This window comes from Ovis aries, chromosome 24, assembly GCF_016772045.2.
Source record: "Ovis aries strain OAR_USU_Benz2616 breed Rambouillet chromosome 24, ARS-UI_Ramb_v3.0, whole genome shotgun sequence".
In the NCBI taxonomy this organism is placed as follows: Eukaryota; Metazoa; Chordata; class Mammalia; order Artiodactyla; family Bovidae; genus Ovis; species Ovis aries.
In genome coordinates, this window is record NC_056077.1 from 36,695,522 (window position 1) to 36,719,982 (window position 24,461).

General features: G+C 46.6%; 1 protein-coding gene across 1 annotated transcript; it reads left to right on the forward strand.

Annotated features, from left to right (window-relative positions):
* Window positions 1–252: 252 nt before the first annotated feature.
* LOC105604792 (NXPE family member 3-like) lies at window positions 253–18,426 on the forward strand. Its single transcript, XM_027961694.2, has 6 exons — window positions 253–532; window positions 7,602–7,716; window positions 13,449–14,173; window positions 16,448–16,521; window positions 16,627–16,839; window positions 17,495–18,426. Exons 1-6 carry the CDS (start codon window positions 528–530, stop codon window positions 18,025–18,027), a joined length of 1,665 nt encoding a protein of 554 aa, XP_027817495.1. The 5' UTR covers window positions 253–527; the 3' UTR covers window positions 18,028–18,426.
* Window positions 18,427–24,461: the final 6,035 nt, after the last annotated feature.

The window sequence follows — 24,461 nt, forward strand, 5'->3', positions numbered from 1 at the left end:
GGTGGGGAAAGCAAGAGCACCATATCTCATCCCTGCACTTCCCTCATCCGCTGAGGTATGGACTTCAAGTCTAGTTTCTTTGTAGAAAGGAGAGATGTATGGCCCTCTCCCAGGGTATTGCTTTGTTCCTCAGACATCAGTAGAAAAGGCTCCCCGGTGAGTGGGAAGAGGAAGTCATTCCGCTTTGTCTGGGGTTTGGACCACAGCGTTCTATGGTGATTAATTTCCTCCTGCTGCAGCCTTATTCCCACGTTCGTTTTTGACTGTGTTCTCAGCCTCTGAGTTTATTCTGCTAAGGAGCCTGGCTCTCTCTTTCCTACTGCAGCTGCCCTTGCTCTACATTTGACCTCATTCTGGGGGCCTGACTGGCCATATCATCCTCCTGTGTGGCGATGCCGTACTTTGCCAGTGGCCGCAGCATCAATAAGATGTTATCCTGTGAGGTACTGTGAAGAGAGGAAACAAGACTTTGGGGGTTTTGCAGAGGACGGAGAGAAAGAACAAGAAGAGTCGAGGGGTATCCTGCGATGAGGTAAGAGGGCTTAGGTTTCAGAAAGGAAATGTGAGTTGGGGGAGTAGACTCCTGGCAGAATCAGGTTTAGGGAACAGGGCACTTAGTCCATCTGTCGTGCAACCAGTATGGATTGAGATCACAATCCAGGCAAATTTCTGTCCTTGGTATTGTGTGGGATACAGCGAAGTTCACAAGATGTGGTGCCTGATTTTGACAAAGTGATATGTACAGGGCTTAACAAAGAGGACATGGGGTCATATCCACAGATGAGTGGTCAGGAAGACAGGAGACTCAGGTGCTCATGAAAACCAGAACTGGGCAGGGCTTCTGGTTGGAGAAAGTGGTCAACAGTTTAAAATAGTGCTGAGAATTTGAGAAAGATACTGGAGAAAGAGACCTCAGAGATGACAGTTAACACTGGTAAACCTGAGGAGAACTGGAAGTAGATTTGTGGTTGGGAGAGGGGTAGGATGGATCTTTTGTTTCCAGAAGATTTGGAATATCTGGGATTTAGGGATTCCCAGGTGGTGCTAGTGGTAAAGAGCCTACCTGCCAATGGAGGAGACTTAAGGGACGAAGGTTTGATCCCTGGGTCGGGAAGATCCCCTGGAGGAGGAAATGGCACCCCACTCCAGTATTCTTGCCTGGAGAATCCCATGGACAGAGGAGCCTGGTCGTCTACAGTCCATGCGGTTGCAAAGAGTCAGACATGACTGAAGTGACATAACACGCATGCACATAGGATGGGATACTGGGTGTCTGCCTGCCAAAGCCACTAGCCAGTGTTCAACTGGGTAGAGTCTGGAATGATGGCAAGGCATCCTCCCTGACTTGGGGCTGTACCATCAGGCCCATAGCTGACCCTTGGTTCTGTAGGCCATGCCATGATATCCCTGTGTGCTCATTCTTATACATGAACTAGGCCACAAGGAAGAGGAAGGTGACATTGGGTGGTGGTAGGGCACCCAGACACTATGGTTCCCTTTTCCCTTTTGGCTGCTACTGACCACTGCCTGATGTACAGCAATGTCTGGATGGTCCTGAACACAGCGCTGGCTGGGGAACCATGCACGCTGATTGCCACCAAAATTCCAACAGTGAGCTCAGGTCTACGTAAGGCAGTGACTTCATCCATCAGCGGAACAGGCTTCCCGGAGATGGCTTTCTTTGCTGCTTATCCCTTTGTGGTTTGCGTTATAGTATCAAACTGATTCTGCCCTGACCATCACTTATAACCACGCAGTCTTCTCTAGCTCAATGTACCTACCTCCGTCCTGGGGCTGTGCTGGGGTGAAAATGAGGCCTGCGACCTAGTCCTAGGGGTGAAAAGGGTCAACTGAGTGGTAGGATGGCTGGAATTTCTAAGGGATGATGGTCTGGATTCCTGGGTTCTTACTTCCCAGTGCATGCTTAGGAGAACCTAATCTTCCTACTTGAAGATGGGCTGAAAGGGGAAAAATAATAGGTAGCAGTTGCTTTATGAATCTGGTGAAGAGACCACTGGCTCTGTCGCAGGTTAAATTTTCTCACTAGTATTTGCCTTAGGCTTGTTAGGATGCTGGATAAACATGATGCTGTGATTCTGGAAGCAGACAGTGTAGGAAGACCGGATTTGTTAGAGCGCTGTGGGTGGCTTTCTTTCTTTAAGGAAGTCTGTCCAACATTACAGGTACAAGGAAGCAGCGGTAAATTTCTAGGTGCTTAAATGGAGGTGAGGGAGGTGAGTAGGTGGGTAGAACTTATGAGCTAAGATTCCTGTGTTTCAAGGCAAGAAGGAAAACGGGAGCCTGTGTGGAGTTTGTAGTAGCAGCCGGGGGACTGGATCTCTTTCCTACACTTCTCCCTGCCTTCCATCCTCATTTGGGTGGACGCTAAAATCTGCCCAGGTGCCTTGTATTGCTGCTACTACTGTATTACCGCTGTTGCTCTTGCTTTACATTTTTATGGGACCTCGTAATTTTAATTGTGCTGGCATATGGGGAAGATCCCCTGGAGGAAGGCATGGCAACCCACTCCAGTATTCTTGCCTAGAGAACCCCATAGACTGAACCTGGCGGGCTATAGTCCATGGGGTTGCAAAGAATCGGACACGAGTGAAGAGACTGCACGCACGCACGCATTATATGCTTACTCAGCGCCCACAGGGACACTGCTGGAATCAATTATATGGATAGTTACAGTGACGTTGGTGACACTACTCAATTGCCGTGTGACCCTCGGGCCCAGAGTTCTTTGATGCTTTGGATTAGAGGACAGGCAGAAATCAGTGCAGAAGGTCAAGGAGTCTTGGTCTATTCTCCAGCTTGCTGGTCCCCCATCCTCTTAAATAGCCAGGTTGTCATCGAATCTGGCAGCATTAGCTCTTTGCCACTCAGGATGAGCAGCGGAAGGCCTGCTTCTCAAGCTCCAGGCCAGGATTCCAATGGATATATAGATCTATATATATCCATATATATAGATCTATATATCTAGTTCTAGACAGTCTTAAAGAGCCCTCATACCCATATGCCGCATGTAAGTAGCCCTCTGAACTCTCCCTCAGCTTTGCTCCTAGGCCCTCAGGTCCTTCTCCAGCTCCTTCCTCAAGTACCTGGTCCTCCCCTACTTAAACATGTCACCAGCCACCAAGGCAGTACATAGGGTTATGCTTGTCTTTGTCCCCACTTAATTCTGCCCTTCTCTGGGATCCAGCCTCAAAGAAGGAAGAAAACAATTCCTCCGTGAAAGTATACTTTTTAGTTTGAGAGGTTGGGTATGGTAAACCTGGCTCTTTCTCTGTGTTTTCTGGGGAGGTGAGATGTTCACTGAGGGCATATGTTCTTTTTTCTTTTTTTTTTTTTTTCTCAAATTTTATTTTTGGGCTGTGCCTTGAGGCCTGTGGGAACTTAGTTCCCTGGCCAGGGTCACGTCCCTGCAGTGGAAGCACGGAGTCTTAACCACTGGACCGCTAGGCAAGTCCCAAGAGTATATGTTCTTGATTGCATTCTGACTAATTGGTTAGTTTAACTCATTTACATTAACAAAATTTTACTGGAATACAGTTGCTTTACAATGTTATGTTAGTTTCTGCAGTACAAGGAAGTAAATCAGCTGTGCACATATCCTCTCCCTCTCGGACCTCCCTCCCGCCTCTCCAGTTAGAGCACCTAGCTGGGCTCCCTGCGCTATACAGCAGCTTCCCACCTGCTGTCTATTTCACACACGGTAGTGTGTATATATCAATGCTACTCTCCTAATGTCACACCCTTTTCTTCTCGCTGCTGCTGCTGCTACTGCTAAGTCACTTCAGTCGTGTCCGACTCTTCGCGACCCCATGGACTGCAGCCTACCAGGCTCCTCCGTCCATGGGATTTTCCAGGCAAGAGTACTGGAGTTCTTCCCCCTAAACCTCTTTACATTTATTGCAATGATAGTTTCTTGTTTCTTCCAACTTGTTTCAAGTTCCCCATTTATTGTACTTTCTTTTTTTCCTCTTTCCCTACTTTTCAATAGGTGAATCAAATGTTTTTCAGATTTAAACATTTTACATTCTATTTTTAGTCTTATATTGGTTACTTATGTTTACTTACACCTGTTGATTTATCTTATCAATATCTCTCTATTTCTCCCTGAACCCATAAGAGTACTTTAATATACTCTCACATCTCTTAATCGTACCCAATGCACCGCCTCTAGATGTTGATATTGCCTGGAATTTAGGCAATAGTTTTATGAATGTACTTATTTGTCTTTTCTATTATCCTGTTTTTAAAAATCCTTTATTTCTATAAAGTCAAATGCACAGATCTTAAGAGTATAATTAATTTGGACAAATGTATATACCCATATAACCATCACCCAATTAAAGATAGAGGGGTTTCCAGAATCCCATAAGTTTCTCTCATGCTGCCTTCCAGTCAACCCCCTCCCCCAGTGCCAACTGGTCTTCTGATTTCTATCACCATAGATTGACTTATCTCTTCTAGAATTTCTTATTAAAGGAATCATATCACATGATTCTTCTGTGTTTGTTTTTTTTTTTCACTCAACCTGATTTTTTTCTGCGAATCATTCATATTGTTGGATTTATCAGTAATTGTTTTCTTTTTATTGCTAAGTGGTATTCAATTGCACGAATATCCCAGACTTGCTTATCTATTCTTCCACTGGTGGATATTTTTCTTTTTTTAAATTTGGAAATATTATGAATAAGGCTGCTATTGATGGGACGAGTAGGTGATTAAATAGTTAATCCCACTAGGGGATTGTAAGTAGGAAAAATTATGGGAGACCCCTGTAAGTTAATGATTGTTAATGATTAATAATAATGATCATGATTAATGATTATTCAAGGAAGTAGGTTTGCTTAACCACAAAACCAAGCAGGCTTGGAATTCCCTGGTGGCGCAGCAGTGAAGAGTCTCTCTTTACCAGGGTTCAGTTCAGTTCAGTTCAGTTCAGTTGCTCAGTCGATTCCGACTCTTTGCAACCCATGAATCGCAGCACACCAGGCCTCCCTGTCCATCACCAACTCCCGGAGTTCACTCAGACTCACGTCCAGCGAGTCAGTGATGCCATCCAGCCATCTCATCCTCTGTCGTCCCCTTCTCCTCCTGCCCTCAATCCCTCCCAGCATCAGAGTCTTTACCAATGAGTCAACTCTTCGCATGAGGTGGCCAAAGTACTGGAGTTTCAGCTTTAGCATCATTCCTTCCAAAGAAATCCCAGAGCTGATCTCCTTCAGAATGGACTGGTTGGATCTCCTTGCAGTCCAAGGGACTCTCAAGAGTCTTCTCCAACACCTCAGATCAAAAGCATCAATTCTTCGGCACTGAGCCTTCTTCACAGTCCAACTCACACACCCATACATGACCACTGGAAAAACCATAGCCTTGACTAGACAAACCTTAGTCAGCAAAGTAATGTCTCTGCTTTTGAATATACTATCTAGGTTGGTCATAACTTTTCTTCCAAGGAGTAAGCGTCTTTTAATTTCATGGCTGCAGTCACCATCTGCAGTGATTTTGGAGCCCAAAAAATAAAGTCTGACACTGTTTCCACTGTTTCCCCATGTATTTCCCATGAAGTGATTGGATCAGATGTCATGATCTTTGTTTTCTGAATGTTGAGCTTTAATCCAACTTTTTCACTCTCCACTTTCATTTTCATCAAGAGGCTTTTAGTTCCTCTTCACTTTCTGCCATAAGGGTGGTGTCATCTGCATATCTGAGGTTATGGATATTTCTCCCACCAATCTTGATTCCAGCTTGTGTTTCTTCCAGCCCAGTGTTTCTCATGATGTACTCTGCATAGAAGTTAAATAAGCAGGGTGACAATATACAGCCTTGACGTACTCCTTTTCCTATTTGGAACCAGTCTGTTGTTCCATGTCCAGTTCTAACTGTTGATTCCTGACCTGCATATAGATTTCTCAAGAGGCAGGTCAGGTGGTCTGGTATTCCCATCTCTTTCAGAATTTTCCACAGTTTATTGTGATCCACACAGTCAGCGGCTTTGGCATAGTCAATAAAGCAGAAGTAGATGTTTTTCTGGAACTCTCTTGCTTTTTCCATGATCCAGCAGATGTTGGCAATTTGATCTCTGGTTCCTCTGCCTTTTCTAAAACGAGCTTGAACATCAGGAAGTTCATGGTTCACATATTGCTGAAGCCTGGGTTAGTTAGTGGCAACTAACTCTCTGCACTGCAACCAGTGAAGCTTGCACACGCTACAGCCTGTGCTCCACAGCAAGAGAAGTGAGCACAATGAGGAACCTGAGCAGTGCAACCAGAGAGTAGCCCCCACTCGCTGCAACTGGAGAAAGTCTGTGTGCAGCAACCAAGGCCCAGTGCAGCAAAAAAAAAAAAAAAAAAGGCAAATTTTCATAGCAACAAAACCATGCAACAGAAGCACAAGGCAGGGCCCCAAATAATAAAACAATGGCGGCATGAGCCCCGCATGCCCAGTGGGCTCAGTAAGTTAATGATCCTTAGGGCATGTTCTCTAAGTGCCTGACAACAGTAATTTATGGGGATTCCCCTGGGGGTTCAGTGGCTAAGACTCCATGCTCCCAATGCAGGGGCTCTAGATTTGATCCCGGATCAGGGAACTATGAATAGATCCCACATGCCACAACTAAAGACCTTGTATGCCTCAACGAAGACCTGGCACAGCCAAATAAATAAATACTTTAAAAAAAACAATAATTTATGAAAGGTGACATTTCAAAATGAGAGGCGCTCATTGTACTGAGACCTGAAATGATTTTTGCACAGCCCCATGGAAGTCCTGGCTTGACCATGTAGGGACAGAAACACTCCCCTCCCCACCGGGAAGAGGAGTTGATGATGGAAGCATGGTATCTACCCAAGAATGAGGAAGAAAGTGGTTTTTGCCTCTTGTACACTTTTCCTCTGATTTTAAAACTGTAGCCCACTACGTTCTCTGGGTGGTACCCTCTCACTTGCCCACCTGTAAGCCTCACAAGAGTCCTGTTCTAATAATTCACTTCTTATCTACCACTTTGCCTCTCACTGAGTTTTTTCTGCATTGAGACATAAAGGATAAGAGCTCTTCAGAGGCCTCCAGAAACTCTAACTGGCTGTTTCACTATGGACATTCTCGTGTATGATTTTGTACATACACGAGAATTGCTGGATCATAATTGCCCCAAGTATGTGCTGGAACTTCTTCACTGAACACCCAAACTTCTGCAAAAGCCCTATCAGCCATATGGGTGATGTTGTTGCTGCTGCTGCTGCTGCTGCTGCTAAGTCGCTTCAGTCGTGTCCGACTCTGTGCGACCCGAGAGACGGCAGCCCACCAGGCTCCCTCGTCCCTGGGATTCTCCAGGCAAGAACACTGGAGTGGGTTGCCATTTCCTTCTCCAATGCATGAAAGTGAAAAGTGAAAGTGAAGTTGCTCAGTCATGTCCGACTTAGCAACCCCATGGACTGCAGCCCCCCAGGCTCCTCCATCCATGGGATTTTCCAGGCAAGAGCACTGGAGTGGGTTGCCAAACTATTGTTCTTCAGTGGGGAAATGGTAGGAAAGTCACACTGCATCATTATGACCTCACTCCTTTTACTTTTACACTTTTATCTACCTAGGGTCTTGGTCACATACCAGATGTCTAATAAACAACTCCAAGCTTCCACAGACCTATTCATCAGACAGTTCAAGTGGCCCAGGATTGTGGCTGTGGCATCAGTCATTGCAATTTGTGTAAGTATACATCTTTCTGCCTGTCCTATCATCCACAGAACCTGAACCAGTTACTTTCATCTAGAAGGAGAAGGCTGTCCTCTAGACAAACTAATCAGGAAAACAGAATAAAAACACAAATTATCCATATCAGGGATGCAAGAGGTGTCATCAGTACATACCTTACAGATGTTAAGATAATAATGAGATACTATGAACAAATATAAGCCAAGAAATTATAAATCTTTGATGCAGTTAACAAATTTCTTGAAAGACAAAAAACAAAAATGACTCAAAAGAAATATAATTCATGAATAGTCCTGTATATATTGTGGGAATTGAATTTGTAGTTTAAAAATCTTCCAGAGAGAATACATCATTATCAAGTGGTTTACCCTAGGTGTACAGGGCTGATGCAACATTCAAAGATCAACAGGGATTTTAAGTGTATTCCACCATATTAAAAACAAATAATCATCTCAATAGACACAGAAAAAGCATTTGATGAATCTCAACATCGATTCATGATTAAAAATCTTAGCAAACTATAAATAGAAGGGACTATACTTAAGATAATAGAAGGAATCTACTTAATCATTCTTAATAGTGAAAGACTGAAAGCTTTCCCCCAAAATCAGGAACACAGCAAGGATGTCTGCTCTCGAAACTTCCCTTCAATGTTGTACTAGAAGTCTTCAGTTCAGTTCAGTCGCTCAGTCGTGTCCGACTCTTTGCGACCCCACAAATCTCAGCACGCCAGGCCTCCCTGTCCATCACCAACTCCCGGAGTTCACTCAGATTCATGTCCATCGAGTCAGTGATGCTATCCAGCCATCTCATCCTCAGTCATCCCCTTCTCCTCCTGTCCCCAATCCCTCCCAGCATCAGAGTCTTTTCCAATGAGTCAACTCTTTGCATGAGGTGGCCAAAGTACTGGAGTTTCAGCTTTAGCATCATTCCTTCCAAAGAAATTCCAGGGCTGATCTCCTTCAGAATGGACTGGTTGGATCTCCTTGCAGTCCAAGGGACTCTCAAGAGTCTTCTCCAACGCCACAGTTCAAAAGCATCAATTCTTCGGCACTCAGCCTTCTTCACAGTCCAACTCTCACATCCATACATGACCACTGGAAAAACCATAGCCTTGACTAGACGGGCCTTTGTTGGCAAAGTAATGTCTCTGCTTTTGAATATGCTATCTAGGTTGGTCATAGCTTTCCTTCCAAAGAGTAAGCATCTTTTAATTTCATGGCTGCAATCACCATCTGCAGTGATTTTGGAGCCCAAAAAATAAAGTCTGACACTGTTTCCACTGTTTCCCCATCTATTTGCCATGAAGTGATGGGACCGGATGCCATGATCTTCGTTTTCTGAATGTTGAGCTTTAAGCCAACTTTTTCACTCTCCACTTTCACTTTCATCAAGAGGCTTTTTAGTTCCTCTTCACTTTCTGCCATAAGGGTGGTGTCATCTGCATATCTGAGGTTATGGATATTTCTCCTGGCAATCTTGATTCCAGCTTGTGTTTCTTCCAGCCCAGCGTTTCTCATGATGTACTCTGCATAGAAGTTAAATAAGCAAGGTGACAATATACAGCCTTGACATACTCTTTTTCCTATTTGAAACCAGTCTGTAGTTCCATGTCCAGTTCTAAATGTCGCTTCCTGACCTGCATATAGGTTTCTCAAGAGGCAGATCAGGTGGTCTGGTATTCCCATCTCTTTCAGAATTTTCCACAGTTTATTGTGATCCACACAGTCAAAGGCTTTGGCATAGTCAATAAAGCAGAAATAGATGTTTTTCTGGAACTCTCTTGCTTTTTCGATGATCCAGTGGATGTTGGCAATTTGATCTGTGGTTCTTCTGCCTTTTCTAAAACCAGCTTGAACATCTGAAAGTTCACGGTTCACGTACTGCTGAAACTAGAAGTCTTAGCCAGTGCAATAAGGCAAGGGGAAAAAAAGTATAGAGTTTGGGAAGGAAGTAATAAAACTTTCTATTCATGGAAGATATTTTCTACATAGAAAACCACAAGAAACCTACCAAAGACTCCTAGAATTAATAAATATGCTTAACCCTTGATGTTCTATTTCAGACATCTTGTCATGTGAGAAAAATAAGACCATCATTCTTAAGTCACTGTGTGTGGGGGTTTCTTTAATTTGCAGCTAAACTATTCCTAGATCGTATAACATAGTTGAGCATTTTTTTCCTCGTGTTTATTTTATCTTTATAGTTCTGTTTCTGTACATTGTCTATTCATACACTGTGCATATTTTTCTATTGACCTATTTTTCCGTGTTGACTTGTGACCATCCTTCCTATTTTTGGAGTCCTTTGGTTATAATATATGTTGCAAATACCATATTTGATCAGTTCTAAGATGAACATCACATTTCATTGATCAGTTCTAAAATCAGTTCACATTTGAACATCTCTGAAATTGAGACGTCGTCTTGTAAATTATAGTATATCACATTGCAGTCAGCTGGGGGCAGAGTTGGCATTGCTGTGATTACAACCTGAGGCATATTTGCCAAGAGGCTCATGGTTCAGAGTCCTTCCCTTGCAAAGACCCCTTCTGAGGCCCTGGGAGAGGCACTATGTGTCAATGTGTTTTTGTAAAATTTACAACAGTAAAATATTTTAACCTTGTTCTGTTAAGGTTATGTATCTTTCCATTACAACTTCCTCCATGTCAGATGATGTTGGAGTGGTCACAGGCATTTTTTTTAGAGCCTGATAAGGGGAATTTGAGTTGAGGAATATTTAGTTTTGACTTAACATGGTTTTCAGTCATTCCTGTGTATAGTTCAGTTACAGCTAAACGTCTCAGTATACGAACAGCTTCCAGGAACTCTCCTATGCCACACAGTGCCAACTCAGCATCATGAGCTGAAGAGACAGCCAGAGGTCCCATCACAACATGTATGTTTCCTGACACCCAGCACCAGAAGCATGTGGGCAGTGGAGGAGAAACCAGGTTTGAAATGGCCTTTCCCTTCTTATCTTGAGAAGGTTGATGCATTGCTACACACTGAATCCACATCCCAGGTGGAAATAATATAGTTCCAGCTTCATTGGTCCTTTTTATTAGGTGACTGAAAGCTGGCCCTGGTATTTCTCATCAGACCCCTCCTTATGCCTTATTGGAACTCAGAAACTGCGAAGATTGGGAAAGTGTGGGATGTGGATGCCATGACTGAGTGAGACCAATAATAATATATTACATGATAATAATGTGTCACCTGTGGCTACATTCTGCTCCAAACCGAAATGAGGTCTTGGCTAGGCAACAACAGTGTCTGACATAAACAGCTCCCCCAAGTCTAGACCCCAGGAAACCTGCCTGCAGGAGAGCCTGGATCCACACAAGAGACACACTTAGAGAATCACGGTCTCACGTACACCAGCCCTGAGGGTTCAGAGATGGAGCAGGAGAGAGAAGGACGAGAACCAGCTGCAGTTGGCAGGACTCTGCAGTCATCATTGCCCCAGGCCCACCCTGCGCGAAGTCAGAGAATGATAGCAAATTCCCATCCCTCTGAGCAGTTAGCCCAGAAAACAGTGTTCCCAGAGCCCAGTACTTATCACAACCCACTCTCTTGTTTTGCCAAAGAGGGGAGCTGAACTTCAGAGGGAGCTGAAACCAGGTGAGGAGCAAAGAAGAGAAAAGCTTCTCAGGTTCAGCCTCATCCGATCACCAGTTGGCCTGCACTGGTTGTCCAACGCCTACAACCTATGAACCTAAATTTCCCTGGGAGGACTTCCCTGGGGGTGCAGTGGGTAAGAATCCGCCTGTCAGTACAGGGGACACGGGTTCGATCCCTGGTCAGAGAGATCCTACATGCTGCGGGCCGCTAAAGCCAGTGCGCCACACCTACTGAGCCCACGTTGTAGAGTCCCCAAGTCGCAACTACTGAAGCCCGCGGGCTGCAACTGATGAAGCCTGTGCACCCAGAGCCTGTGCTCCGCAGCAAGAGAAACCACCACGACGAGAAGCCTGTGCTCCGCAACAAGGGAAACCGCCGCGACGAGAAGCCTGTGCACCGCAGTGAAGAGTAGCCCCTGTTCGCCACGACTAGAGAAAGCCTGAGTGCAGCAACAAAGACCCAGCGCAATCAGATAAATGAATAAATGTCATTGGAAATGAGAGTGATTGTTTCCTGAGTGTACAGTCGTAGAGGAAACCCACATCTGTGTGCTGCCTCCTTCACAAGAGAATGGAGTGTGGGACATTCCTTTCTTTTTGAAGAATGTGGAAATGTGCATTAACAAAACCCTCATCATCAGATCACTTGAGGGGCCCATCGTCCCCTACTGTCATGTCTGCTTAAAATATTTTGATTTCCTGTTCCCCATCAGCTTCCATGGTCCAGACATTCAATTGCTGCATAAGGTGTGGGTTCTGCAAATAGCGCGACAGAGACAAATATATTGCCGTACCTTGTGTGTAGGCATCCTCTGTGCCCGGTTCAAAGGCTGTGGCCTCTTCTTCTCTTCGATGTTTCACGTGACAGAGCATTGCTTTGTCGCGTGAAACATGCCTCCTGGCTGTGGCTTCTCTCTCAGCCCCCACTGATTTCACTTTCAGCAGATCTCTAGAGTACATCTTGTAGCTTCACGGCTTTTGCCTCCTTTTAGCATTTAGAGATATGCTCCCATTCTTCCTTACCAGCAGGGAAAAGGGGGAGGGCCCTACATCCAGACTCCTTCGCAGGCACAAGGGGCCCAATGATTTACAAACAAAAGTTGTTGGGTGGGATTTTGAAAGCTATTTTGGTGCTCTGCTTTTCCTCTTCCTGCTGCTCCAAAAGTAAATATGATGGCTGGTGCTCCAGCAGTCTTCTTGGGACCATGAGAGAAATGCCAAGAGAATCACAGAGACCTTGCCCTGACTTCCTTAAGAAACTGAACCGGACACTCACTGTGAGAAAAGTAAGCCCTTCTTTGCTCACACCACTGAAGTCCTATAGTCTCTGTTACTACCAGCCAAAAGCAATTCCTAACTAACACGTATGCTTTTCTGCTTTTGAATTTTCCAGTGTTGGAGTAACGTGTTATTTCTCTGTGTCACATCTTTCTTTGTAGAAGAGGGTTTATTTCTGGTGTTATCTTCCTCTCTACTGTTCCCTAATCATTTCAAAAAGCTTCAAATAAGTTTCTAATATTCTTACATGCTTTTCAGATTAGTCCATTTTCCTCTCCTTCATCACAGCCTTTACATGTCATCTTTTCCTTTGCATTCTTTTTTTAACAAATCCTAATGTCCCCCTAAAAGCAGGATCTTGAATCTTTGTTGCAGCATGCAGGATCTTTTAATCACAGGTATGTGAACTCCTAGTTGCAGCATGTGGGATCTAGTTCCCTGACCAGGGATTAAACCCAGGCCCCCTGCATCGGGAGTGCAGTCTTTAGTTGCTGGACCATGAGGGAAGTCCCTATAATAACTTTAAATGGAGTATAATCTATAAATATATAGAATCACCATGCTGTACATTTGAAACTAATATAACATTGTAAATCAACTAGATGTCAATAAAAATTATTAAAAAATACAAAATAAACACAAGGTGGTTTCTGCAGATGTGTGTGGTAGTGGCTCAGACACCAGCTTTGGGTCAGAGCAGCATGAAGCAGGGCAGGTGGGACTTCTGCCTGAGACCACCAGGCACTAAGTCTGGTGAACTGAGAACTTCTTCCCAGAAGGAGAAGAGACACAAGCCACTGATGGGCTCCTCTTTCTCTGCCCACAGATCTCCTGCATCGGGGTTTCCTGGCCTGACCGCGCTGTCCCTCTGCCCCCAGGGCCCCGCCCTGCCCCCAAGTCTCCTGGCTCTCTCCCCCAGGGGTTCTCAGGCCTGACCCATCTTCTGCACTGGCCTCTGACCCCAGGAGATGGGGGGGACCTTCTGGCTTCCACCAGCCCCCAGACTTCCACCTACCACCTGAGGAGTCCTGCTCAGACCAGCTACACCCTGGGAGGCTACCTGGAGGCCATCCTCATCGCCAGAGACCACCAGGGCAGGCCCAAGGCCCACGGTGGGGATCTATTTCGGGCACAGCTGCTGGGTCCTGACCTGAAGGCAGGTGTCCCTGGAGATGTCACGGACCTGGAGAACGGCACGTACCTGCTGACGCTCCCCCTGCTCTGGGCTGGGCAGGCCCAGGTGCAAGTGCGGCTGATCCACTCCAGCGAGGCAGTCGGGGTTCTGCGGGGGATCTGGAGAGACCAATGGGCCACAGTTGATTTCACGGGCTATTTCCGGGGGCCCACGGGATACGAAGAAACTGTGACTTGCAATGTTAACCCCCTGTTAATTGGGGAGGAAGAGGGCACCTGTTACTACAGGGATGAAGATTCAGGTGAGCTCTGGTTCTGTGCTCGACCTCCGACCCTGCCCTGTGACTCACTGGTAGGACATTCAAGTGGACGCTACTGGAACGTGACCACACCACATGAGGAGGCCCTGCTGGCACGGTAGGAGACCCAGTGTCATCCGGATGTCTGACCCCTGAATCCAGTCCCTGTGGTCATTCTGCCTGAGTCTGTACCCTTATCATTCATCTACTCACTTCTATTAAACATATTTGCGAGAACCTACTATATACCAGGTCTGATGCTAAGTGCTGAAAACTTTTATGTAATGGTTGGCATCCCTGCCCTCTAGTTTTCAGTGAGGGAACACAGGACCTTTTAAAACATGCACTGGAGTGAGCGCTTAACTTCAGCATGCACTGAGGGGGTCTAAGGTCAGCATGTAAGGGGTCTAAGGATACGGAACAGAGTACCCCACCTGGTGTAGGATGGTCAGAGCAAGTGACAGGTGAGCTGAAGCTTGAAGGAGACCTGCAGATCTCCTGCCACAGAGCAGTGTCCTGGCCCCTCTGCCATGCTGATGGCCTGCAGGGAGAAGTGTCCGTTGAAAATTACCAGCAGGTGTGGTCAGGGAGCAGGGGGGGATTGATGTGAGCCCACTGAGTGAGAGTGGAGCAGAGGTTGCAGCCTAGAAACCAAGTGAAATCAAAGCTGCAAATCGTCCTCAGTCCCAGGGGACGATTGGGACAGGCAAGACTGGGAGTGATGGGGAGGAGACAGTGAAACTGGACTGGCTTCTGCCCCCAGGATCCGAGGCTGGGACTGGGCTAGAGAGACCCCAGAGAGGAAATAAGCATTTTTAAAGATAGGAGCAGCTGGGCATCTGGTCTCTGGGAGAGACAGTAGGGGAAGGAGGCAAAAACAGGGTCCCAGAGGATGGTTGGGGGTGGGGCAGATGGGGAGGGACACCCACTCTGGAGGCAGATGGGGGAGAAGGAGCTCTGGGAGAGGTGGAGGTGGGCAGGTGGGAGGAGGTGCAGCTCTGAGGCCCAGGGAGCGTGGAGGTTCCCACCGGCTCTATGAGGACGGGAGAGGCAGGTGGGCTTGAAGCACTGAGGCAGCTAAGCTGGAGACCCCCGAGGCGCCAGCTCCACCAGACACCCATCGCCAGAGGCTCTCTGCATTGATTAGTCACTTCCCACAGCATTTAGGGACTTCCCTCATAGCTCAGTTGGTAAAGAATCTGCCTGCAATGCAGGAGACTTGGGTTCAACTCCTGGGTTGGGAAGATCCCCTGGAGAAGGAAATGGCAATCCACTCCAGTATTCTTGCCTGGAAAATCCCATGGACAGAGGAGCCTGGTGGGCTTCAGTCCATGGGGTCACAAGAGTCGGACACGACTTAGTGACTAAACCACCACCAACCACAGCATTTAGGATTCCGCACCAGGAAACCTGGTTCATTCCAAACCAAATTTTGTACTCCCTTTGGTCAGAAGAAAATAACCACACATCCTTTTTTGCATTGATCAGTGGGAAATAAGTCTAAGATTCAATACAGGAGCCATCTCAGGATGTCTTTTGAGGTAAAGACCAGCCATCTCTGGAGTGAGACTGCCTGGCTTCAAATTCCTGCTCCACCTGTTACTATACTCCAGCTTCTGTTCGTGGGATCTCTGGCAAGCTACTTAACCTGTCTGCACCTCCAGTCTCTCACTGGTAGAGGAGGATAACTTTAGTTCCTCCCCTGTCGAGTTGTGGTGAGGTTCAAATAAGTTGCTGTATGGTGTGTGCTTAGATCAGGGACAGCACAGCAGGCCCTGTTGGCTCTGAGAACCTGCTCTCAGGCATTTGCTGCTTTTGAGCGGCACCCCTGAAACCGCCTCTGTACCAGACACTGTCCAGGGTCCTGGGCAGGAGAGCAGGGCAGCGGGGCCCTGTCCCTCAGGAGCCAACACTGTGCCCATTGAAGACAGCCATTCAACGGGCAACCACACACGCATGAGTGTGTAGTGGACATGGATTTGCAACCCCAAGGTCAGGTGTTTTCTTTACAACAACCTTTTAAAAAGTATTTACGTATTTGGCTGCGCTGGGTCTTAGTTGCAGCATATGGGATTGTCAGTTGCAGCATGACCGGGGATTGAACCTGAGCCCCCTGCACTGAGAGCAGCGTGGACCACCAGGGAAGTCCCCAGGGTACATTTTAAAATAATTCTGCTTTCTGCACGGATGCAATCCCTGAGGTTCTGAAATGTCTGACCTCCAGTTTCCAGTCCCTCCCCAGGGCCCTAACGCGCTGTGTCCCAGGAGCCCTGACACTGGACAGATGACCTTCACCCTTGAAAACTTCCTTTCCTCCAAGGACCCCTCCTTCACCTCAGTCCAGGATTCCTTCTCATCACACATTCCCCTCTGCCCACCGGTTTCTCTCCAGGAATGTGACAAACAAGACCCTCCCTCAGGGCATTCCTCCAGTCTGGGTGGCTCAGGAGAACAACAGAAGTCTGGGTGAGTGGCCCCGGGGCTGGCGGGAAGGGCAGCCCTGATTCAGGGTCGTGGCCTTAACCTCCTGTGTTCTCACTGATTGTTTCACTCCTGAACAATGGCTTACAGTCCTGTCGCCTGCGCAACCCTGCCGCCCTGGGATCCCAGCCCCGAGGCCCTCTGGATTCTACCACCAAAATGTGTGGCACTCACTCTCCTGCTCCAGCCGCTCCTTCTCCACCGCCGACAGCATCCTGCGCTGCCTGGCTGGCCACGTCGTCCACATGATGGGGGACTCCACGGTCCGGCAGTGGTGGGAGTACCTGCGAGACACCGTGCCCGGTGAGCACCCGCGAGGGGGCATGGCAGCACTGGTCTGCTGTCCCTGAGCTAGAATGCTGCCAGGGACTTCCTGGCTACCAAGTCTGAGGACCCAGTCCTAGCTCTTGGGCTCCCCGGCCCCCTGGAGCATTTTGTGCCATTGACTTTTTTGGGGAACCATCTCCTTCTTTGTGGTGTCTTGTCCCTCTCTGCTTTCTGACTGAGCACTCCCACTTGGATTCATCCTAAAGACTGGCCTCAGGCTAGAGATTCTGGTTGCCCAGTTTATGCACTTTCCCAGTGGTGACTAGGCTCAGGCCAGGCCAGAAGGTCTGGAGACCCAGTGTGTTCACTCAGCTGCGTGTTCTGACCCGAAAGGGAGGGAAAAAGTGGGATGATGTAGTGTGACAGGAGGCAAGAAAGGAAGGTTTCAGGAGAAAGGCAACCAGCATAGGGAATTAAACGCCAGAGAATTAAAAGCCAACTGAATAGGAGTTTGGATGGATAATAGGGAGATCCTTGGCAACCCTGAAAACTTGAGCCGGGGGCAGCCCTAGAGCTTGGGGGGAGAAGGTTTATGTCCTGGGAAGTGGGGGCTATCGTTAGCATTCCATCCAGGAGGATGGTGCAGGGTCTTGTATTCACCCCTAAGCCTCCTCTCTTGTCCTCCATGTAGCCCTGAAGCCGGTGGATCTACATGCCACATATCACACGGGGCCGCTGATGGCCGTGGACACCACCCGGGCCATAGTGCTGCACTGGCGCACACACAGCTGGCCCCTGCGTTCTCTTCGCACCCCTGTGGCTGCCCTGCACTCCGTGGTCCGGGAACTGGGGGGCCTGGCTGGGGGCCCCCACACTGTGGTGGTGCTGAGCCTGGGTGCCCACTTCACCACCTTCCCTCCATCCATCTTCGTGCAACGACTGGCAGGGGTCCGGGCTGCTGTGGCTGCACTGCTGGCCCGGGAGCCCGGCACCCTGGTGGTCATCAAACTGGCCAACACCGGCTACAAGTCCGTGTATGGCAGCGACTGGTTCACCCTCCAGGTGAACCGGCTCCTCCGAGCTGCCTTTGTCGACCTCCGTGTGGCCTTTGTGGATGCTTGGGAAATGACCTCCAGCCTGGCCCTGCCTGACAGCATCCACCCGGGGAGGTGCATCGTCCGAAACGAGGTGGACTTCCTGCTCTCCCATGTCTGCCCCACCTGAGCGCTCCTGCCGGTCCTGAGGCTGTGGATGAAGAAACTGGTAGGATGATCAAGCCTGGAAGCCCTTCCCCTCAGCTGTCGGTATGTCTTCTCTCACCACCTTCCAATGCAGGAAGCCTGGCAGTCCTCCAATGCGTCTTAAGAGCTTCTGTCCCCATGTGAAAAGCCGCGTGCAGGGGATGAGAGTCCGGGGGCAGAAGCCGCGCCTGCTCCATCAGTGAGCATGAGCACTGTGACAGTCCGTTTGGGTCTTTCTGTTTAGAGCATCAAGGAGCCTTGCAAAGATAGGAGATGGGTTCCATTTCAGTTATCAGAGGCCACCCAAGTGGAAAGCCTGACTCTCTATATAAAGACTTTTATATATTGATTTGTAAAATAAAATATGTCTCCTAACTGTAAATAGTAACCATATGCTCTTTGTAAAAAAACTGAAAAAGTACCAAAAAATGAACAAGGAAATCTTTGATTGCCATCCAGAGAGTGAACTGATATGCTCAGGTGAAAGATGCATGCTGTTTTCCTTACAGGGAATCCATAGATGATGTGTTGATAACCCTTGTTGCTCCAGTGAACCATACAGCCGCTGTTTTCTAATAGATACGGATGAAATGTTGAAGAATCAGGTTACAGAAGAATCCCTAGGGTGTGCTGGCTCCCGTTCCCTGCCTAAGCATTAAAGTCTAGGCATTTTATAATATTAGAGAAAGAAACAGAAATGGATCCCATATTTTTACATTCACTAAAAAAAGTCTTTTTGGCTACGTCACACAGCATGTGCGATCTTAATTCCGTGAAAGTGAAGTCGCTCAGTCCTGTCTGACTCTTTGTGACCCCATGGACTGTAGCCTACAGGCTCCTCTAGGCAAGAATACTGGAGTGGTTACCATTTCCTTCTCCAGATCTTAGTTCCATGACCAGGGCTCAAACCCACATCCCCAGCAGTGGAAGCGCAGAGCCTTAACCACTGCACCATCAGGGAAGTCCCCTACTTTCACTAAAATTTCTGCTGTGGAGCCACTGTGTCCATATAGCCCCAGTGTGAATCTGATTAAGGATGATCAAGGCTTCCTGAGAATCTGCCCTGTGATGAATCAAGGCATCGCCAGTCAACCAACGAATCCTGGGCAAAGCAAATGAAACTGACCGCAGAAATATTTATTGAAAGTCTCTATGCACACAGGGTAGCTAGGAGGTTTTCTGCTTGTTACACGAATGGTACAGAATCGCATTGCAGCAGAAAATTAAGGAACAGTTCATGAATCATAAACAAGAATTAATTACATTAGGGAAAATTACATTTCCAAAGTTAAGCATTGTTACGGTTGTTTCCTTAGGGACTGATTTCTGATCCAATTATTATGTTCCTTCTTTCAGATCATTTTATAAATTCACATATTTTTATTTTCTGTAAGATGAACCCAGTGTGTTATGGAGGCTAGAAAGTAAATAAAGTCTGCACGTGAATCCCCTCAGAAAAGTATTTGGTGTAAAAGCCGCATTTGCTAGACTTCCTCACAACCAGGGGTTACGCCATGTGACATACTTCAAGCCAGTGACATTTCTGAGTTGGGCTTCAGGAAAGCTCTGTAACAGGCAGAGAGTCTTGGCTGGAGAATCTTTTGCCCTTTTCTCTTTCTCTTCTTGACCTCCTAAGATGCAGTTATGGTGCTGGGAGGGAGCAGACATCTTGGGGCCACAGGAAACAAAGCAACGCTAACCCCCAACCACTTCATGGTGGGTCCCTCAGCCCCACCCCCACCCGCTGCAGCTGGCCCGGACAGACACTGTATGATATTACTTATACGTGGTATCTAAAAAGATGATGCAAACGACCTTGTCTGCAGAACAAAAACAGATTCTCAGACATAGAAAACAAACTTATGGTTACCAAAGGGGAAAGAGGAGGGAAGGATAAATTAGGAGTTTCGAATTAGCAGATACAAACTTCTATGTATAAAATAGATACACAACAAGGGCTTACAGCATAGCACAGGGAACTAAATTCAGTATCTTTTAGGGCTTCATTCTTGGCTCAGTGGTAAAGAAACTGCCTGCCGATGCAGGAGACGTGGGTTTGATCGTTGAGCCAGGAAGATCCCACATGCTGCAGAGCAACTAAGCCCAAGGGCCACAACTGTTGAGCCTGTTGTGCTCTACAGCCCGGGGGGGCTGTAGCTTCTGAGCTCACATGCCGCAACTACTGAAGCCCGAGCGTTGGAGAGCCCGTGCTCTGCAACAACAGAAGTCACCACGATGAGAAGCCCATGCACCACAGCTAGACAGTAGCCCCCATTTGCTGCAGCTAGAGGCAAGTCCGTGCGGCAACAAAGACCCAGCACAGCCAGAAATAAATACACAGATACTTTTTAAAAAAATCTTGCAATAAAGTATAACGGAAAAGAATCTGAAAAAGAATATATGTATAACTGAATCACTTTGCTGTACACCAGAAACTAACATAACGTAAGCCAACTATACTTCAAGGAAAAAAAGGTAAATTACGGTCAATGTTAAGTACATCACCAAGTGCGTAACAAGGCACACTGATTGGGTTTGGGGGATCAGGAAGACTTCCCTGAGGTGGTGATATTTGTGTTAAGGTCTAAAGAAACCACAGGAGTTAGTAACAGGAGAAAGCGGATTAGAGAGGAGAGGCATTTCAGGTAATGCAAACATCAGACAAGAACCTTGTGGCAGGAAGCTGCATGAAAGTGCGAAGAAGTGGAAAAGCAGGCTGCCTGGACCCAGAGAACAAGGGGAAGGATGGGGAGATGAAGGGAGGGGTGACGAAGGTGAGACAAGCACGGACACTGAAGGCCATGGCTTTTAAGGTTTGGTCTTTCGCGTCATAGGAAACCCTTAAAGAGTTTTTAGCAGGGGAAGTTGAGGCTCATGCTCAGAACTCTCTGTATTTGGTAAACCTAAAACTGCTCTTTAAAGAAGTCTATTAAGGGCTTCCCTGGTGGTTCAGTGGTAAAGAATCCGCAAACCAATGCAGGAGACATGGGTTCAATCCCTGACCCAGGAAGATCCTCACATGCCTCCAAGTGCCTAAGTCTGTGCACCACAACTATTGAACCTGTGCTCCAGAGCCCGGGAACCACAATTACCGAAGCCTTCACGCCCTAGAGCCTGTGCTCTGCAACAGAAGAAGCCGCAAGAAACCCAAGCACCGCAAGCAGAGAGTAGCCCCCACTTGCTGCAACTAGAGAAAGGCCCAGGCAGCAACGAAGACCCAGCAGAGCCAAAAAAGAAAAGTCTATTAAACTGCTTTAATTAAGGAGGAAAAAAAATGCTAAGATTCCCATTTGCGTCTTCTCCCACCCATCCACTCTCCCAACTTTTCCACCTTACACTCCCCAGGAGGCTCATTCCTGTGGACCACGTCACCCAGGTGCCCTCACCCTCTGGCTTCCTACTGGGACCTGCCAGTGGAAGGCACCTGCTGATCAGGGGGAGAAGACCACCCTCCTCACTGAATCACCCTGGGTTGCTGTTCTCCTCCACCAATGTCCCTCTCACTATACCTGGGGCTACTTATTGCCCGTTCTGGTAACTGTTCCCTCTCTTTGCTCCTTCAAGCATATGGGCAACAGGGCCTCCACCCTTGTCCATCCAATGTGCTCCACCTCCCCTGCCGGAATCCCATACTCCTTCCCACTCCTTTGGAAATGATCCCCTTATTAAACTCTCCTCCAATCCCTCCATTTGAGAATGTCATCTGTCTGCTCCCCTGACTGATTACAAATATAGAAACTAATTTCCCAGAATTTACTAAAGTCACTTTACTTAATTAAAAAGAGAAATGACTTGATTTCAAGGCCCTGTTGAGTACCAACTAGGAGAAGTAAGAGAAACATGTAAATGCATTATAACAAAAGATAAGCACATCAAAGAAAACTCTTAAGAACTTTCCAAGTGAGAGCAAGTCATTTACATAGAAATAAGATTAAAATTGTTATCACACAATGACATAAAGTATTGTATTTAGGTTGGTACAAAAGTAATTGGGGTTTTTGCATTGTGAAATTTGCCATTTGACATTGGAATACACTCTTAAGTAAACGTGGTTATGTTGTACATTATTTTAATGCACATTTCTCACTTTATTTCTTTGCTAATGACTAATTAATTGCTATTTATTTTACATGTATTTTAGACTATGGATATGATGTTAGACAAAAAGCATATTTGAGCAATTTTCTTATTCGAGTTCAAAATGGGTCATAAAACACTGGAGACATCTCGTGACATCAACAACGCAATTGGCTCAGGAACAACACAGTGGTAGTTCAAGCAGTATTGCAAAGGAGACCAGAACCTGGAAGAGGAGCATGTCTTGGCCAGACATCAGAAGCTGACAGTGACCAGTTAGAGCAATCATTGAAAGTTACCTCTTACAACTACATGACAAGTTGGCAAAGAACTCGACATGGACCATTCTATGATCATTCTGCATTTGAAGCAAATTGGAAGAGTGGAAAAGCTCAATATGTGTGTGCCTCATGAGCCGAACAGAAGTTGAGCATACCTCTCAGATGTAATGGTTTCACTCTGATTCAGAAAGCTATAGTGGATCAGAAATGCAGCAGCCCACCATCAGTGACCATGACCTTTTCATTGAAAAGTGGATCTTACACAGCTGGTGATGACCAGCTCAGTGGCTGGACTGAGAAGAAGCTACGAATCACTGCCCAAAGCTAAACTTGCACCAAAAGAAAAGGTCATGGCCACTGACGGTGGGCTGCTGCCTGTCTGGTCCACTATAGCTTTCTAAATCAGAGCGAAACCATTACCTCTGAGAAGTATGCTCAACAAATTGATGAGATGCATGGAAAACTGCAATAAATGCAGCCAGCATTGGTCAACAGAATGGCCCCAATTCTCCATGACAATGTCTGACCACGCGTCGCACACAAGTCGCACAGCCAATGCTTCAGAAGTTGAACGAATTGGGCTACGAAGTTTAGACTCATCGGTCATACTCACCTGACCCCTTGCCAACAATTTACCACTTCTCCAAGCATCTTGACAACTTTTTGCAGGTAAAACACTTCCACAACCAGCTGGAGGCAGAAAATGCTTTACATTTCGAGTTCATTGAATCCCAAAGCACGGATTTTTACGCTACAGGAATAAATCACTTTATTTTTTGTTGGCAAAAATGTGTTGATTTTAATGGTTCCTATTTTGATTAATAAATATGTGTTTGAGCCTAGTTATAGTAATTTAAAATTTAAGGTCTGAAATCACAATTATTTTGCAACCAACCTAATTAAGAAGAATCTTGAACCGGGTGCCCAGAGCCAGCTGTGGGACACCACTAGGTGGCGCTACTGACACCCGCCGGGAAGTGGTCACTTGGGGCAGGCACCCAAGAGTTCACTGGAGGTCCCTCTGCAGAGGGCGCCAGCTCCGCCGTGGGTGAGAAGAGCATCCTGGGAGCCACTGTGGGAGTTGTGGGGTTGGGGGTTAGGCCAAAATTTACAATGGCTGTTGAAAAATATAAGCCAAAATGTCATTTAAAGTGACCCTAGATGGGTGTACATTTGCACCCAGCAGATGTCAATAAAGATCACCTCTGGAGGAGGGCACTTACACCAAGGTCTCAAAGAATTCACAGGGAATAGTTCAATGTAAGATGAAATATAAATTTAAAAAATCATCAAACACAACAAAACGAGTGATCATGAGCAAAAGAACTACAGAAACAATTAACTGCAGAGTTAGACCTTTAAAGGCTGCTAATATTAGTATTATCTGACACTGTTCATAAATCAATAAATAGGTGTGAAGAAATAAGATATTGGAAGTATGATGAAATGAGAGAATATAAAACTGACCAGGCAGGTTTGGGGGTGGGGGGAAGCACAAATAGAAACTCTTCAAATGTAAAATATAAAAATTGAAATAATAATAGGCGAATTAAATACAATGGGAGACAAAATTGTCAGAAGGCAGCCTGGATGCACAGAGAAGGAAAATACAAAGGAAAAAAAAAATAGATACGACAAATATAAAATAAAAAGCTATGGTTTTTCTAGTAGTCATGTAGAGATGTTATAATTGGACCGTAAAGAAGGTTGAGTGTCAAAGAATTGATGCTTTTGAACTGTGGTGCTGGAGAAGACTCTTGAGAGTCCCTTGGACAGCAAGGGGATCAAACCAGTCAATTCTAAAGGCAATCAACCCCGAATATTCACTGGAAGGACTGATACTAAAGCTCCAAAATCTTGGAATTTCCTGATGGGAAGAGCCAACTCACTGGAAAAGACCTTCATGGTGGGAAAGAGTGAGGGCAGGATGAGCCAGGGGCAACAGAGGATGAGATGGTTGGATAACATTACTGACTCAATGGTCATGAGTTTGAGCAAATTCCAGGAGATAGTGAAGGACAGGGAAGCCTGGTGTGCTGCAGTCCATGGGATTGCAAGA

Coding starts and splice junctions, on each gene's coding strand:
- LOC105604792 (XM_027961694.2), top strand. Junction 16,522..16,626: donor GGAGAACAACAGAAGTCTGG/GTGAGTGGCCCC, acceptor AATGGCTTACAG/TCCTGTCGCCTGCGCAACCC. Junction 16,840..17,494: donor CCTGCGAGACACCGTGCCCG/GTGAGCACCCGC, acceptor TCCTCCATGTAG/CCCTGAAGCCGGTGGATCTA.